We start from the raw sequence: 12,999 nt of genomic DNA, 5'->3' as shown, positions 1-12,999 counted from the left end.
ATGTTGCAGGTTGCATACAGGGCGGCGTTATCATTGTGAGTAATTTGATAAGAATGCTCTTTAAGGTCACGAGGGTATTATCGTTCGAAAAACCTCGTTCGTGAACATATATTTTGTTAGGACACTCTAGTGCTTATTTTTTTTGTTAGGGGTAAAGTTAAGAATAAAATTACAAAATCGAAGTTTTTAAACTAAGGCTATTTACATGTAAAGTACCATACTTTCCCTATTTTCTTATATCGTACTACCAATTTAAAAATATTCAATGCTCATGCTGACAATGGTAGCAGGAAAATTGATGCAAAAATAGATCTAATGCATAACCGTTGATTTATTTATTGCTAATTATGTCAAGTTAATTTATGTGGTTATCTATGCTAGCACAGATGATTGGTGAAACTTAAAAATGAATTTTGGGTCTGGGGTAAATAGTTGGGTAAATAGTTGGGTAAATAGTTGAAGATAACCTTATATTATTAACAATAATAAGTTTGTCAATGGGACTAATAGATAGACCTATTTTGCAGCATTTTCAAAAGATAAATTTTATGATGTAATTATAATTGACTTTTATTTTTCAAACATTATGATTGAACTTATATACTACTACTACTTTCTTTGTCTCAAAGATAATTGAGACATTTTTATTGATATGCGATTTAAAAAATTGATGTGTTTAAGGTTAAAGTGAAGAAAATAAAATAGTAAAGGAAATAAAGGATGACAAACAAAGAGACGGTAAAATATGTGAAAGTAAAGTTTTTGCAAAAAAAAAATAAAGACAATCCAAAAAATACTCCGTGCTACTCAACTAGGGGTGGGATTGAATACGGATGTGGATACCCGACCCGAAAAAACCGGGTATCCAAACCCGAAAATCATCAAAATATCTATCCAAAACCCGCCCCGGGTATCCATATCCGACGTATCGGGTATCCAAATATTTAATAATTAATAAAAAAAATTAAATTTTATATATTAATAGAAATATAGAAATATCTAAATTGACTAATATCTTTAATGTTTCATTTATTTTGTAGTATAAAACTAAAAAAAATGGATCACTTTTATTTTAAAGTATAAGATTATATTTAATGCAAAATGGCTAAACCTAATTTAAAATATGCTTTAAATAATAAATTGGATATTCGGGTAATACCCGATACCCATTCGGGTTATCCAATACCCGATTTATCTAATATTTCAATACCAAATCCCATAAAATTGAATATTGGGTATCCAAATTCGGCGGATATCGGGTCGGGTACGGGTAAATCCAATACCCGATATCCGTATTCCCACCCCTATACTCAACTACCTTGAAATAAAGGGAGTACTTGTTTATAGTAAAACTTCATCTTGGGCTCCCCAAGTAATTTTCTAGCTCGATCAACGAATGGGAAACCATTTCAATTGACTCAACAATTTATCAATGATTATTTAAGGGTTACTCCATATATTTAGGTGGTGTTCAGTTTACTAGATAAAATAATATCAGAATATAAATCTAGAATTAGCTATGAGACTAGTTTAGTTGGAGGAGATTGGTCATGACTAATTATAACATGATTATCCATATTGGATTGAGTTGTAAATTTAATTTCACGATCCAAACGCACTACATATTTAATCTCGAGATACAATCTTACAAACCTAACAAACCCATAAAAATTTGATTAGATCAAACGCAGCATATTTAAGGATGATGACTTTTTGTGAAGTATTAGTCCAAGAGCCTCTAACTCGTTTTTCTTTACAATGATAGCAATAACTATCAGTGCGAATGGATCCCCTGTTGTGGCTCCAAGCACAGCAGGGGCTGCTGTTACACACAACAAATATTTTAAAATAAAAAAATTTTAATATTTTATATATTATTTTAATGTTATATTTTGATATTAAAAATTTGGCTATATGTAACAGCACTGTGCTTGGAGGCACAGCAGGGGATCCAAACCCCTAAACTGCAGCCATTCATAATAATCATCCCCCAAAACAGTATTTCGCATACTTTCTTATCAGATAGACACTAGGAAAATAACTGAGAGAAAGTAACCCTTAAAGTGCACCAAACCTAAGATAAAGTATCCATATCCTATAATAATTAGAAATTCATCACCTCCCAAATGTAAAGACAATACAGGCATAGGGATATATTGTGGCAATTAAAGAACAAAAGCACGGTATGAAACTAAGATTGCAGAGACACTGATCATGCCATATGCATGATATAACGAAGTCATAGGCCCCATAGCGACTTTCTTCTTGCAGAAGCTAAAATACTCCAATCATCAGTAGGAAAATGAATCAAAGGCTTAAAGACCCCTTTCCTTCCTGTTGGAGCATGTATTCTTTCTTCATTTTTTCCAACACAGAATCATTTGTGCTGTAATATACAGAATACAACGACAGAGATTTCAGGGATTACTGATTACACGATGTTCTTTTTGAAAAAATTGGAGCAACACATCCTACATATCTGACAGCTGAAACTCAAATTTGGTTACTGCATCCTTAGGCAAATTCTTGATGCAAGAATAAGTAATAATAATACTCCGTATGTTTTATAGATGAGTGTACCACGAGAGCTGCAACTGACAACTATATAAGCATCCAAGAACTTAGTATATAGAAGTTTCAATGATAAGTACATACTAAGTTGGGTGTCTCTGTCTTTCATCTCTCATTCTCATAAGTCACGATACTAAGTTGAGGCTAACACTTTTTCACTACTCCAACAAGTATTTGTGTGCGTGTAGTATTTATCGGGGAAATTCTCAACCGAGTGGAAACAAAGTAACAATTTCTCCGTGTCAACATTATTAAAATATACTACGGATAACAAACAGCAAATAAAGTATGAAGAGGCCCATAAGCAGACCGCAGACATATATACAAAATTTAAGAAAATAAATGATACTCCTATATATAAACGGGAAAAAATCCGACTTACTATTGATGGAGGCATGTATTCAATTCCTTAGCTTGACCACGACATGTCCAAACAACGGACAGTGTTCTGCCTACAGCACATTCAGCATATTTGGACACGTATTGATCACATTCTTTCAGTGCTTTCTGTTTCATCTTACTGCGCAAAGCTGGAGTATAAGGTGAATAAATATCAGCATACTTGTATTTAACTAAAAAACAAAAGATAAATTATTTCTGCCCCCAACTCGCTTCTATGATAATGAAGTTGAAACTGTATGAAAATGAACTTTGGAAACGATAGTAAACCATAAAAAGAAGTGCACACAAGATCTAAACTAGTTGATGTAAGTGACTATATGTTATATACACTAAATATAGTGCAGTCTTTCCAATTGCATGTTTGACAATTTATCATTAGAACCCTCCCCTCCCCCCCCTCCCAAAAAAAGAAAAGAAAAATAGAGTAATTAATTGCTCAAAACAGAGATTAAGCATAACCAACTAGCCATGGCAGGAGAACCCTAAAAGCATGAAACAACAAGTGTTTCCTGTACTAATCAAGAGGGTGTGATAGTTGATGATGATGATACAAAAAGATAAAACATCTACGATGAGGCAATTACGACTTCCCCAATGATATGAATCATGGTCATAAACACTTAGCATAAATAGGTTCTTTCGTTTATCTCGTCAAAGTATAAGGCACTACATTGCTTCAGCAATTAGAATCAGGCAACGTTACGGTTATTGGTTGAACAAAAAAATGATACTGAAATAACAAAACTTCATCGCGCATTTAAATTTTAAAGGGTGTGCCTATAGACAAACACAAAAATTTCCTTGAGATGCTAAAAGCATGTATTTGATTCTCATGTTTTTCTCCTGTGTAAAATCCACAATTTCCAATCAACAACGCTGGCTCTATCTGTACACCATATTCAAAACCTCTGGCACCAATACTATAGAAAAACATACTTGTAAGCGAAAAAACAAATTATTTATCAAAATCAAAATTTGATGCATGATAGGATGAAATCCGCCTCAATTTGAATAGTAGGCGTTCGGTAAAACACATTCCATCGTTTTCCAATAAAAAAAAAAAAGTCACTGAACTGCAATTAAAGACTGAAATGAAGGTCAGAAAAATGAAACACCATCTTTGAACGAAACACACCCAGGGCACATTGAGATTGATCAAACAAATCACAAATGAACAAGCAAGGTAGTGCAATTAGCGAGGCATCCATTAATGTAGCGTATCTGAGCAAAAAGAGTAACCAGCAATAGGGTTTATGGGGGCTTTTGATAAATTATACGTAGTACTGACATAAAATAGCAGAAGAAGTTACCTTCTTCGACCTTCTTCTTAACGTGATTCTCTCTGGCTTCATCTATGTAGCCCATTTTTACCGATTCAGAGCAACAAATTCAACCCCTCCGCAGAATTTGATTGATACGGTGTTTTCTCGTTTTTTATTTTAAGTTATTGTATCAAACCCCTTCAAGTAAAAAAGCGTTAACTAAATTTCACGCCCGATTTTTGCCCTTGTCGTTGGCATTACATCTGTGACTAAAGTCCCATTTTTATCCTTAACATATTGCGATTTTTTGATTTTGGTCTAAAATTTTATCTTTTGAATTATTCGGTCCCTTACAAATTAAAATGGATCACATTTGGTCCGAATTTGACGGAACTGTTAAAATTTAACAGTCAACGTGAATTAAGATCCATTTTGACTGAATTAGCTTAAGAAATCCGTGATTAATTAACAACTTCAAGAATAGTCTTAATCTACGACGGTGAAGCTCTCGCTCGCGACGGAATCGCAGAGAAGACGGCGAGCTTCGGAGAAGAAGAAGAAGAAGAAGAAGAAGAAGAAGAAGAAGGCGTCGTTTCCTCGTGCTCGGCGACCGCCCGTTTAATATCGCACAATTCGGCCTGCATGTATTTGATCTTCTCTTCGTATTTCTGATTCTGGTTGGTCAATTCCATGTGCAGAAACTCGTTCTCGTTCCTCAGCTGCTCATTCTCCACCTCCAGGCACTCGATCTTCTTCCTAAACCGCTCAATTTCACAATTCTCCACCTCCAGCGTTTGCTCCGCGACGACGACAACTGAAGATGATCCGTCGCCATTGTAATTTCCTCCGCGATTGAGTTGCGTGCGAGAATTGTAGAGAATGAAGGTGGCGAAGGTCTGAAATTGCAACGCTGCTCATGGTGAGTGGTCGCCGAGAGCAACGAGAAAATAAAATCAAAGAATTTTGTTTTCTAGAGAGAGATCTCCATTGTTAGATGAGTTTCAGTCTTATCCAATTTGAAGAAAATGAAACCCAAAACTCAAATGACGAGGAAATATCGAATCTTTATGAGCAAAGAAATTTGAAATTGAGAAGACGAAGCTGTTCATACCCTAATCAGCAAAAAATTTCATCTTCTTCCACAAATGGGAGCGATGGGGATTATTTCAATGATTTTCATGTCGATTCGAGCCGGAGCTCAGATTTGGTGGAGCTTCACCACCGCCGCCGCCACCGGAGCTTGGAGCAAGTTGAAATTCCGATTTCACCGTCGTAGATTAAGACTATTCTTGAAGTTGTTAATTAATCACGGATTTCTTAAGCTAATTCAGTCAAAATGGATCTTAATTCACGTTGAATGTTAACTTTTAACAGTTCCGTCAAATTCGGATCAAATGTGAACCGTTCTAATTTTTAAGGGACCGAATAATTCAAAAGATAATATTTTGGACCAAAATCGTAAAATCGCAATATGTTAAGGACTAAAATGGGACTTTAGTCTACATCTGTCTTTGTTTTTGCTAGGGGTCGTAAATCGTACTCCCTCGTCCCTGAAAATTTGTCACTTACTTTTTTTTTCGTCCATCTTTAAAAATTTGTCACCTTTCACTTTTATCATTTTTAGTAGTGGATCCTACATTTCACTAACTCATTCTCACTCACATTTTATTTTAAAACGGAGTATATAAAAGTAGGACTCACATGCCACCAACTTTTTCAACTCACTTTCTATTACATTTCTTAAAACCCGTGTCGAGTTAAATGGTGTCAAATTTTAAGAGACGGAGGGAGTAATACTTTTTAGGTTGTTATTGGTACAATTTGATAGCAATCCAAGCTAATAAAGCCTAATTTAAATTTGAATTTGAATTTGATTTGTTAAGGAAAATGTAAACCTCAACACGAACTCGACCACCTTCTAACTTGGAACATGACCCGCACCTGACACAATAACTACCCGAACCAGATATTACACGATTAACGCCTATATTAACAATTAAAACATGGTATTACACGATTAAAACCTAATATTACATGTATAAACCTAATTTACGCGATAAAATCTGTTTTATACTCCCTCCGTCCCATGTTACTTGCACTGTTGCTTTTCGGCTCGTCTCAAACTCCTTACACTATTTATAGTTTAAGTTAGAATTAATACATTTAATTAATACTCCCTCCGTCCCACTTTAGGAGTCCCGGTTTACTACTTTTGGGTGTCCCATTTTAGGAGTCCCGGTTGGAATATTCCATAATTGGTAATAGGCCTAAAATGAAAAATGCGAGTAACATGGGACGGAGGGAGTACAATTTAAACTTGATTTACAATAAATTAAAAAATTAAAGCAAACATATATTTTTTAAAATAATAATAAAAATAATAATCCATATCTAACCCGACCCAACCCGAACTTATCGGGTTCTTGACGGATCAACAAATAAAGACGTGAACCCGATGAGGCTTGACCCAAATCCAATAATTTCATGCGAATTCGTATCAGATTACCGTGTCGTATCAAATATGGTTGGCATATGTTTTGTTGATTTACTAATTAATACCAAAATCCGGAATTCGTTCCGTAATTAAGATTTTTTCATTGGCTATTAGACCAAGGGTATCCATCGGCAGACCAATGACTATTCCACATGTTGATTTGTACCCCAAAAACAGAGATGGACCTCTTGACCATTTGGTTCAATTTTTTTTATCCTATACCTATATATTATGCGTGTTAACTTTTGGTCCTAAGTAACATGTTTTGGTTTATATTTAACGGTTCTGTAAATAATTAACGGTCAAATGCGTTTTGACCTAATTGATTAATTAAACATCAACTAAATTATATTCCCTTCGTCCCAAGATAAGCGAGTCACATTACTTTTGGGGATGTCCCACTATAAATGAGTCATTTCATTTTTAGCAAAAAATCATCTCTCTTACTTTATTATCCACCTACTTCATTCTCTCTTTACTTCTCCATTTATTTTCTCTCTCATAGTTTGCTCTCTCTACTTTAATTCTTTAAATATCAATGATTTAAATTCCGTGCTCAAAAGAAGTGTTTCGCTTATCTAAGGACGAATGGAGTATTGTATTGGACCAAAAGTTAACACATGTAAAAATGTGTTGGATCAAATAGGTTTTTGTGCAAATATACGAGACCAATTTTGGACTTTAAAATGCAGTTGACTACCATTTTTTTTTATAGAATCGTTAAATATAGACCGAAGCATGTTAATTAGGATAAAAGGCTAACACAATAGATCCAATTTTGGACTTAAAATTTATCCTTTTCCTCCTTTTAGTGCTCATTTCTGTTAAAGATATATTCTATTTATTCCATAAAATTAGAATATTTCGGATGATACGAATTTTAATATAGAAAATAAACAAAAAAATTGGAGTATGTTAGTGAAATTGAGACTCGACTTATTAAAAAAAAATACTTTAAAAATAAAATAATTATTTTTATAAAATTGATCAAAATAGAAAGAATTTTTATTTTTATGAAATTGGGTGGAGCACTAAAAGTTATTATTTCCGTCCCACTATAAGTGTGGCGTATTTCTTTTATGTCGTTCCATTATGAGTGACACATTTTATTTTTATGGCAAAAAGCAACATTTATATTTCTCCTACTTTATTCTCACTCCTAATTTATTCTTTCTTTATTTAACTACTAAATTCCATTATATAAAAATATTTGCCTAAAAGAAATATGTTATATGTAATGAAATGAAAGGAGTACAACGAAATTCTACTAAACTCACTTCTACTTTATTCTTTCTTTATTTAACTACTTATTATATTGTGGAGTATAAAAATTTTTGCCTAAAATAAATGTGTTATATGTAATGAAATGGAAGTAGTACAACGAAATTCTACCAAACTCAACCTCCACCGTCGATTCTCTCCAATCACCAATTGCCACTCGCCACTGGAGCTATCACAACTTTCAGTATATCATTCCTTTGCCCTATAATGGAGATGAATTATTTTATTTTTATTTTACTTTTGGAATAGATTGTGGAAATAATATGCGGAAATACAATAGAATAACCCAACTAGGTTACAACTCCAAGTGTTGTTTGAAAATGTCAATTCTGTAATTCGTTAGAAGATATTGGAGATACATGTAATTAACAATGGAATGCCAAAACGAGTGATGTTATAATGAAAAAATGAAAATTAAAATACAAAAGAGAAATGATTTAAATTAACACTAGTTACACTACTCTCTGACTAATTAGTCTGACTAATTAGTGGAACAATATAAAAATATTCAAGATTTCAGCTTAAAAGACTCGGGTTCATGCCATTCGTGCGTGCAATCGTAATAAAGCATTTCATTATCTAAAATTTGAAATGAAAACGACACTCCTTTAAAAGATAAGTCTCACTCGACCGACAAAGAAAATAAATTGAAATCCGAAAGTGAAAATTCAAATATTTTGACTAAAAAAAAAAAAACTTAAATCTCACGTTTCAAGGGTTTAGAATCAAATCGCAGCCCACCAAGAACAAAACCCGGAATGCAGACATTACTTGTCCTAACAAAAATAAATCTCCACCAAAATCTCACCATTATTTTATGTTCTAAAGTTGGTACTATTGCCTAAACTTTTTCAATCCTGCGCTTGCCGCATTACAGCTATCACTGCAAGCACCAATTTTCTCCACTGTTTATGGCCTCCAAAACCGCCGTCATTGCATGGTGAGTCTCTCTCTGTATCTCTCTCTCTCACACACACTCTTCTTTTCTGACACAGTGCATTTCAGGGGTTCGGGGGAAGACGGCCAGTTAGGAATCGGAAATAATGAAGAGAAAGAGTGGGTTTGCACCATCGACGCCCTTACCTCTGAAAAAGTGTGCTCCGTCGTCGCCGGCAGCCGCAATTCCCTCGCTATTTGTGAAGACGGCAAGGTTTCTTTCGAACCCTTTTACTGTATTCTGTTTCTTTTGAGCATAGGATTCCCAGCTATTTTAATTGGTTTTGAGCAATTGCTTTTGAAATTATTAGTTGTTTACTTGGGGTTGGAATCAAAGAGGCACCTTGGGGCACCCACCGGAGACCAAAACTGAGAATGTTCCTAGTCAAGTTAAGGCTCTTGCTAATGTCAAGATAGTCCAGGTATTTGTTTAAAGTTTTGAGCTTTGGAGTGGATGATAATGAAATAGTTAGCACACTTCTTGAAATGTTGATGGTTTTGGTCTTGTTTTTTTTTTCTAGGCTGCTATTGGTGGTTGGCATTGCTTGGCTGTTGATGATCAAGGCCGGGCCTATGCGTGGGGTATGCATACTTGCCTTTATGCACTATTTCTATCTTTGCTCGGAACGGCAGATAAATAGGAAAATAGGATGCAATATGAAATGGATGTTTGATTCGTAGAAGTTATTTATTGAGTTTGTTGTAACACGGTTATGTAAGGTGTCTTATGCTGAGGTCTACTGTGGGTGCAGGTGGTAATGAGTACGGGCAGTGTGGTGAAGAACCTGAGCGTAAAGATGATACGGGCAGACTGGTTAGAAGAGATATTGTGATTCCACAGAGATGTGCGCCAAAACTTTCAGTTCGTCAGGTAACTCAACTAAAATTTTCTAAATCTTGTGCGTCTTGAATTTCGTTACAGTTTGGTAAACAAGATTAATGAAAGTTTAGGGGTGTCTGTGGAACTTTGTTTATTTTGAGCTTAACTGGAACTTATAATAAATGTTCATTGTTAGTTGTACACAAATATATCTATGGGAATAGATATCGTTGCTGGTCATTTTACTAATTTTCGGTTTAGAATGACTAATAAGATGTCTGGCTCTGAGAGAGGATTCCATGTTCTGTTGAGTATTCAGCATTTGCAAGACATCAAGGGCTAGAGCACCTTACTGTCAAACCCAATGTAGCATGATTCCATAGATCTGCCAGCTTTTTATGATTTTATCTAATGTCAATATGTCTTAACTTTCTCACACCTCAGGTAGCTGCTGGTGGGACGCATTCAGTAGTCCTAACACAGGAAGGACATGTTTGGACATGGGGTCAACCATGGCCTCCCGGTGATATGTATGTTCCCAGCACTAAAGTCTGCAATAGTATTTTTGTTGTCGTGCTGCCTGATCCTTTCATTGAAGCAAGCTAGGATCCATGAATCCATGATCAGTTAGTGCTGAGTAATTGAATGCAGCTGCTTAGAATTTACAGAAATTTCCTCATCTTGTTTGTTAGCTAATTGCGATGTTCATATGTTTCCCATGGATTTGCTTTGTTTGTAGAAAACAAATTTCCACCCCAGTCCGAGTGCAAGGCCTAGCCAGCGTGAGAGTTATTGCAGTTGGAGCATTTCATAACTTGGCCCTTCTTGATAATGGAACTGTAATGGCATGGGGTAATAATGAGTATGGCCAGCTTGGAACCGGTGATACACAGCCACGATCGCAACCAGTACCTGTCCAAGGACTATCCGATCTTAATTTGGTTAGTGTCCTGACCTTGACATATCTCCTAGAAGCTTTTTCTTACATCTCGCGAGCACATAACTTCACTGCTCAAGATGTTTGCTTTTCTACATGAAAAAAAGATCATCAATATCCTTTGATTTTTGTTTCTTTCTCTAGATGATTAGATCACCATTGTATTAAAGATACTGCAACGACTTAGCCAACAAGAGGATATACCATTTTCAGTGGTTGAAGCCATTTAGATTCATAATTTGTCAGATATACCAATGAATTTAAGAATCGTTGGCTATTTTGTTTTCTGTTTAATCACTTCACTGATAATTTGTTGAACATTCCTTGCCCAAAGAAAAAAAAGGAAAACTAATAGATGAATAATTATCCTGATTTTGTTCGTCACCTGGTTTTGCAGGTTGATATTGCTGCAGGAGGATGGCATTCTACTGCATTGACTGATGATGGAGAAGTAAGATTTTCGAGCCCCGTCTATATTTACGTCCATTTATTTGAGCTTTAGAACTTAATCTTTTGTCTAACCATGTCTTGGATGAATAAAGGCAAGCTTTGCCAATGTATATACCTTTATCTATTGCGTTACATGTAAGTATGTAACTTCATTCTCCACATAATAGCTCTACATGCCATGGCGATAAAATCCTCATTGGATTACCCTTAATTTGTTTATATGCCGTGAATATGTAGATGAACATCTCGTCTTTGATGTAGGTGTATGGGTGGGGTAGAGGGGAGCATGGGAGACTGGGTTTTGGAGATGACAAGAGCAGCAAAATGGTTCCTCAAAGGGTTCAACTTCAAGTAGCCGACGAAACAGTGCAGGTTTTCCCACATATCCTCACCTTTACGCTAAATCACTAGTTTTGAGTTTCAAGTCTTGATGAGAAACAAATCAAGATGTTTTATTCAACCACATGCTTGTGGAGTGCAGGTGTCTTGTGGAGGTACGCATTCTGTTGCATTAACACGGGATGGTCGCATGTACTCGGTGAGTTTTTGCAGACTTCACTTAAAAAACAAACATTCTAGACATATATAAACAATCTTTATCACACATAATGACAACGAATTCTGAATCACTTCAGTTTGGACGAGGAGACCATGGGCGTTTAGGTTATGGACGGAAAGCAACTACCGGGCATCCAGCTGAAGTGCCTATAAACATCCCTCCTCCTAAGGATCTGAGTGCGGAAGAAGGCAGTTGGTGTGCGACCCTTGTCGCTTGTGGGGGCCGCCACACGCTGGCTCTCGTAGAATGGCGTGATCATGAGCAGCAGCTCCTCTAAAGCAAGCTTTTCTTGCTTATGAGAAAAATATAGCTAGACTTTTATTGTACTACTTCAGGAGTCCAAACTAACTTAATTACCTATCTGTGAACTCTAAATATCGATAGAATAATCGTGAGAGTCTACCTGTTCATCCAAACAAAACAAGGCATAGCCAACTATATATGACTATATAATATGAGGATGTATGTTTGGCTACAAATAAACGATTTTATGATACATTAATTAGAAAAAAATGTGAAATCTGCCTTCTTTATTTACCATGAATTTTAGGACGTTGGACTTTTAACCGAATAAGGAGATTTTGTGGTCTCAACCCAATAAGCCATATCGTTTTAGATTCTCACTTGCTTTCTTCTATCTCCTTTTTCCTCTATCGTACTTTATTAGTGTTTTTTTTATTAATTACACTACACAGTGTTTTTTTTTATTAATTACACTACACATATTTTTCTTAATTTCTGTGCCGTAAAGAAATACCTCCACTACTACGGATCACAGGGAGTAGTAAGAAAGGAATTGAGAAAATATGAATAAAATAAAAGAAAATGTTTCCATTTTTGAAATAAGACTATTTTCATGGACACGTAAAATTAGTAAATAAGACTATTTTTCGTGAATGGATGAAATATATATTTACCAAATTATATATTGCAGGTTTATCATTTATGCTTTGTTTACAAAGTGAATCATACTTTTTAAATTTATTATTTACAAAATTCTATATTATAGGTTTATAATATGTAGTATCATGACTTATGTATTACTAAAATTTTAAAATGTTATACTTTTTAAAAAGGATATTGACTTAATATCATGGAACTTTCAAAAAGTTGGATTTTCCTATAAACTTTGAAATTGACAAATAATGTCATGTACTTTACCATGAGTTTGTTATTTTCCATCAATGAAAAAATTCTAACAAATAATTTTATTTTACGAATATTTTTTTGTAATTTCTCGATAACAACTTCGAGAGCTTCAAGTTTTTCAATCTTTGAAGATAGTTT

At 34.8% G+C, this 12,999-nt stretch overlaps 2 protein-coding genes across 2 annotated transcripts; one reads left to right on the top strand and one right to left on the bottom strand.

Moving 5' to 3' along the window:
- Nucleotides 1-2,075: 2,075 nt before the first annotated feature.
- On the bottom strand, nt 2,076-4,441 carry LOC125215729 (uncharacterized protein DDB_G0275933). The gene is made up of 3 exons (XM_048117259.1): nt 4,284-4,441; nt 2,954-3,101; nt 2,076-2,386 (listed from the first exon to the last, which is right to left on the bottom strand). Exons 1-3 carry the CDS (start codon nt 4,336-4,338, stop codon nt 2,308-2,310), a joined length of 282 nt encoding a protein of 93 aa, XP_047973216.1. The 5' UTR covers nt 4,339-4,441; the 3' UTR covers nt 2,076-2,307.
- A 4,302-nt stretch (nt 4,442-8,743) lies between these two features.
- Nucleotides 8,744-12,249, top strand: LOC125202334 (ultraviolet-B receptor UVR8-like). Its single transcript, XM_048100712.1, has 11 exons — nt 8,744-8,950; nt 9,016-9,160; nt 9,258-9,368; nt 9,468-9,528; nt 9,699-9,817; nt 10,211-10,296; nt 10,506-10,707; nt 11,101-11,154; nt 11,415-11,525; nt 11,635-11,691; nt 11,789-12,249. The coding sequence occupies exons 1-11, from the start codon at nt 8,922-8,924 to the stop codon at nt 11,987-11,989; spliced, it is 1,176 nt and encodes a 391-aa protein (XP_047956669.1). The 5' UTR covers nt 8,744-8,921; the 3' UTR covers nt 11,990-12,249.
- The last annotated feature ends 750 nt before the right edge of the window (nt 12,250-12,999 follow it).

This window comes from Salvia hispanica, chromosome 1 (assembly GCF_023119035.1).
Source record: "Salvia hispanica cultivar TCC Black 2014 chromosome 1, UniMelb_Shisp_WGS_1.0, whole genome shotgun sequence".
NCBI classification, from domain to species: domain Eukaryota; kingdom Viridiplantae; phylum Streptophyta; class Magnoliopsida; order Lamiales; family Lamiaceae; genus Salvia; species Salvia hispanica.
This window is presented reverse-complemented; position numbering and strand designations above follow the sequence as displayed.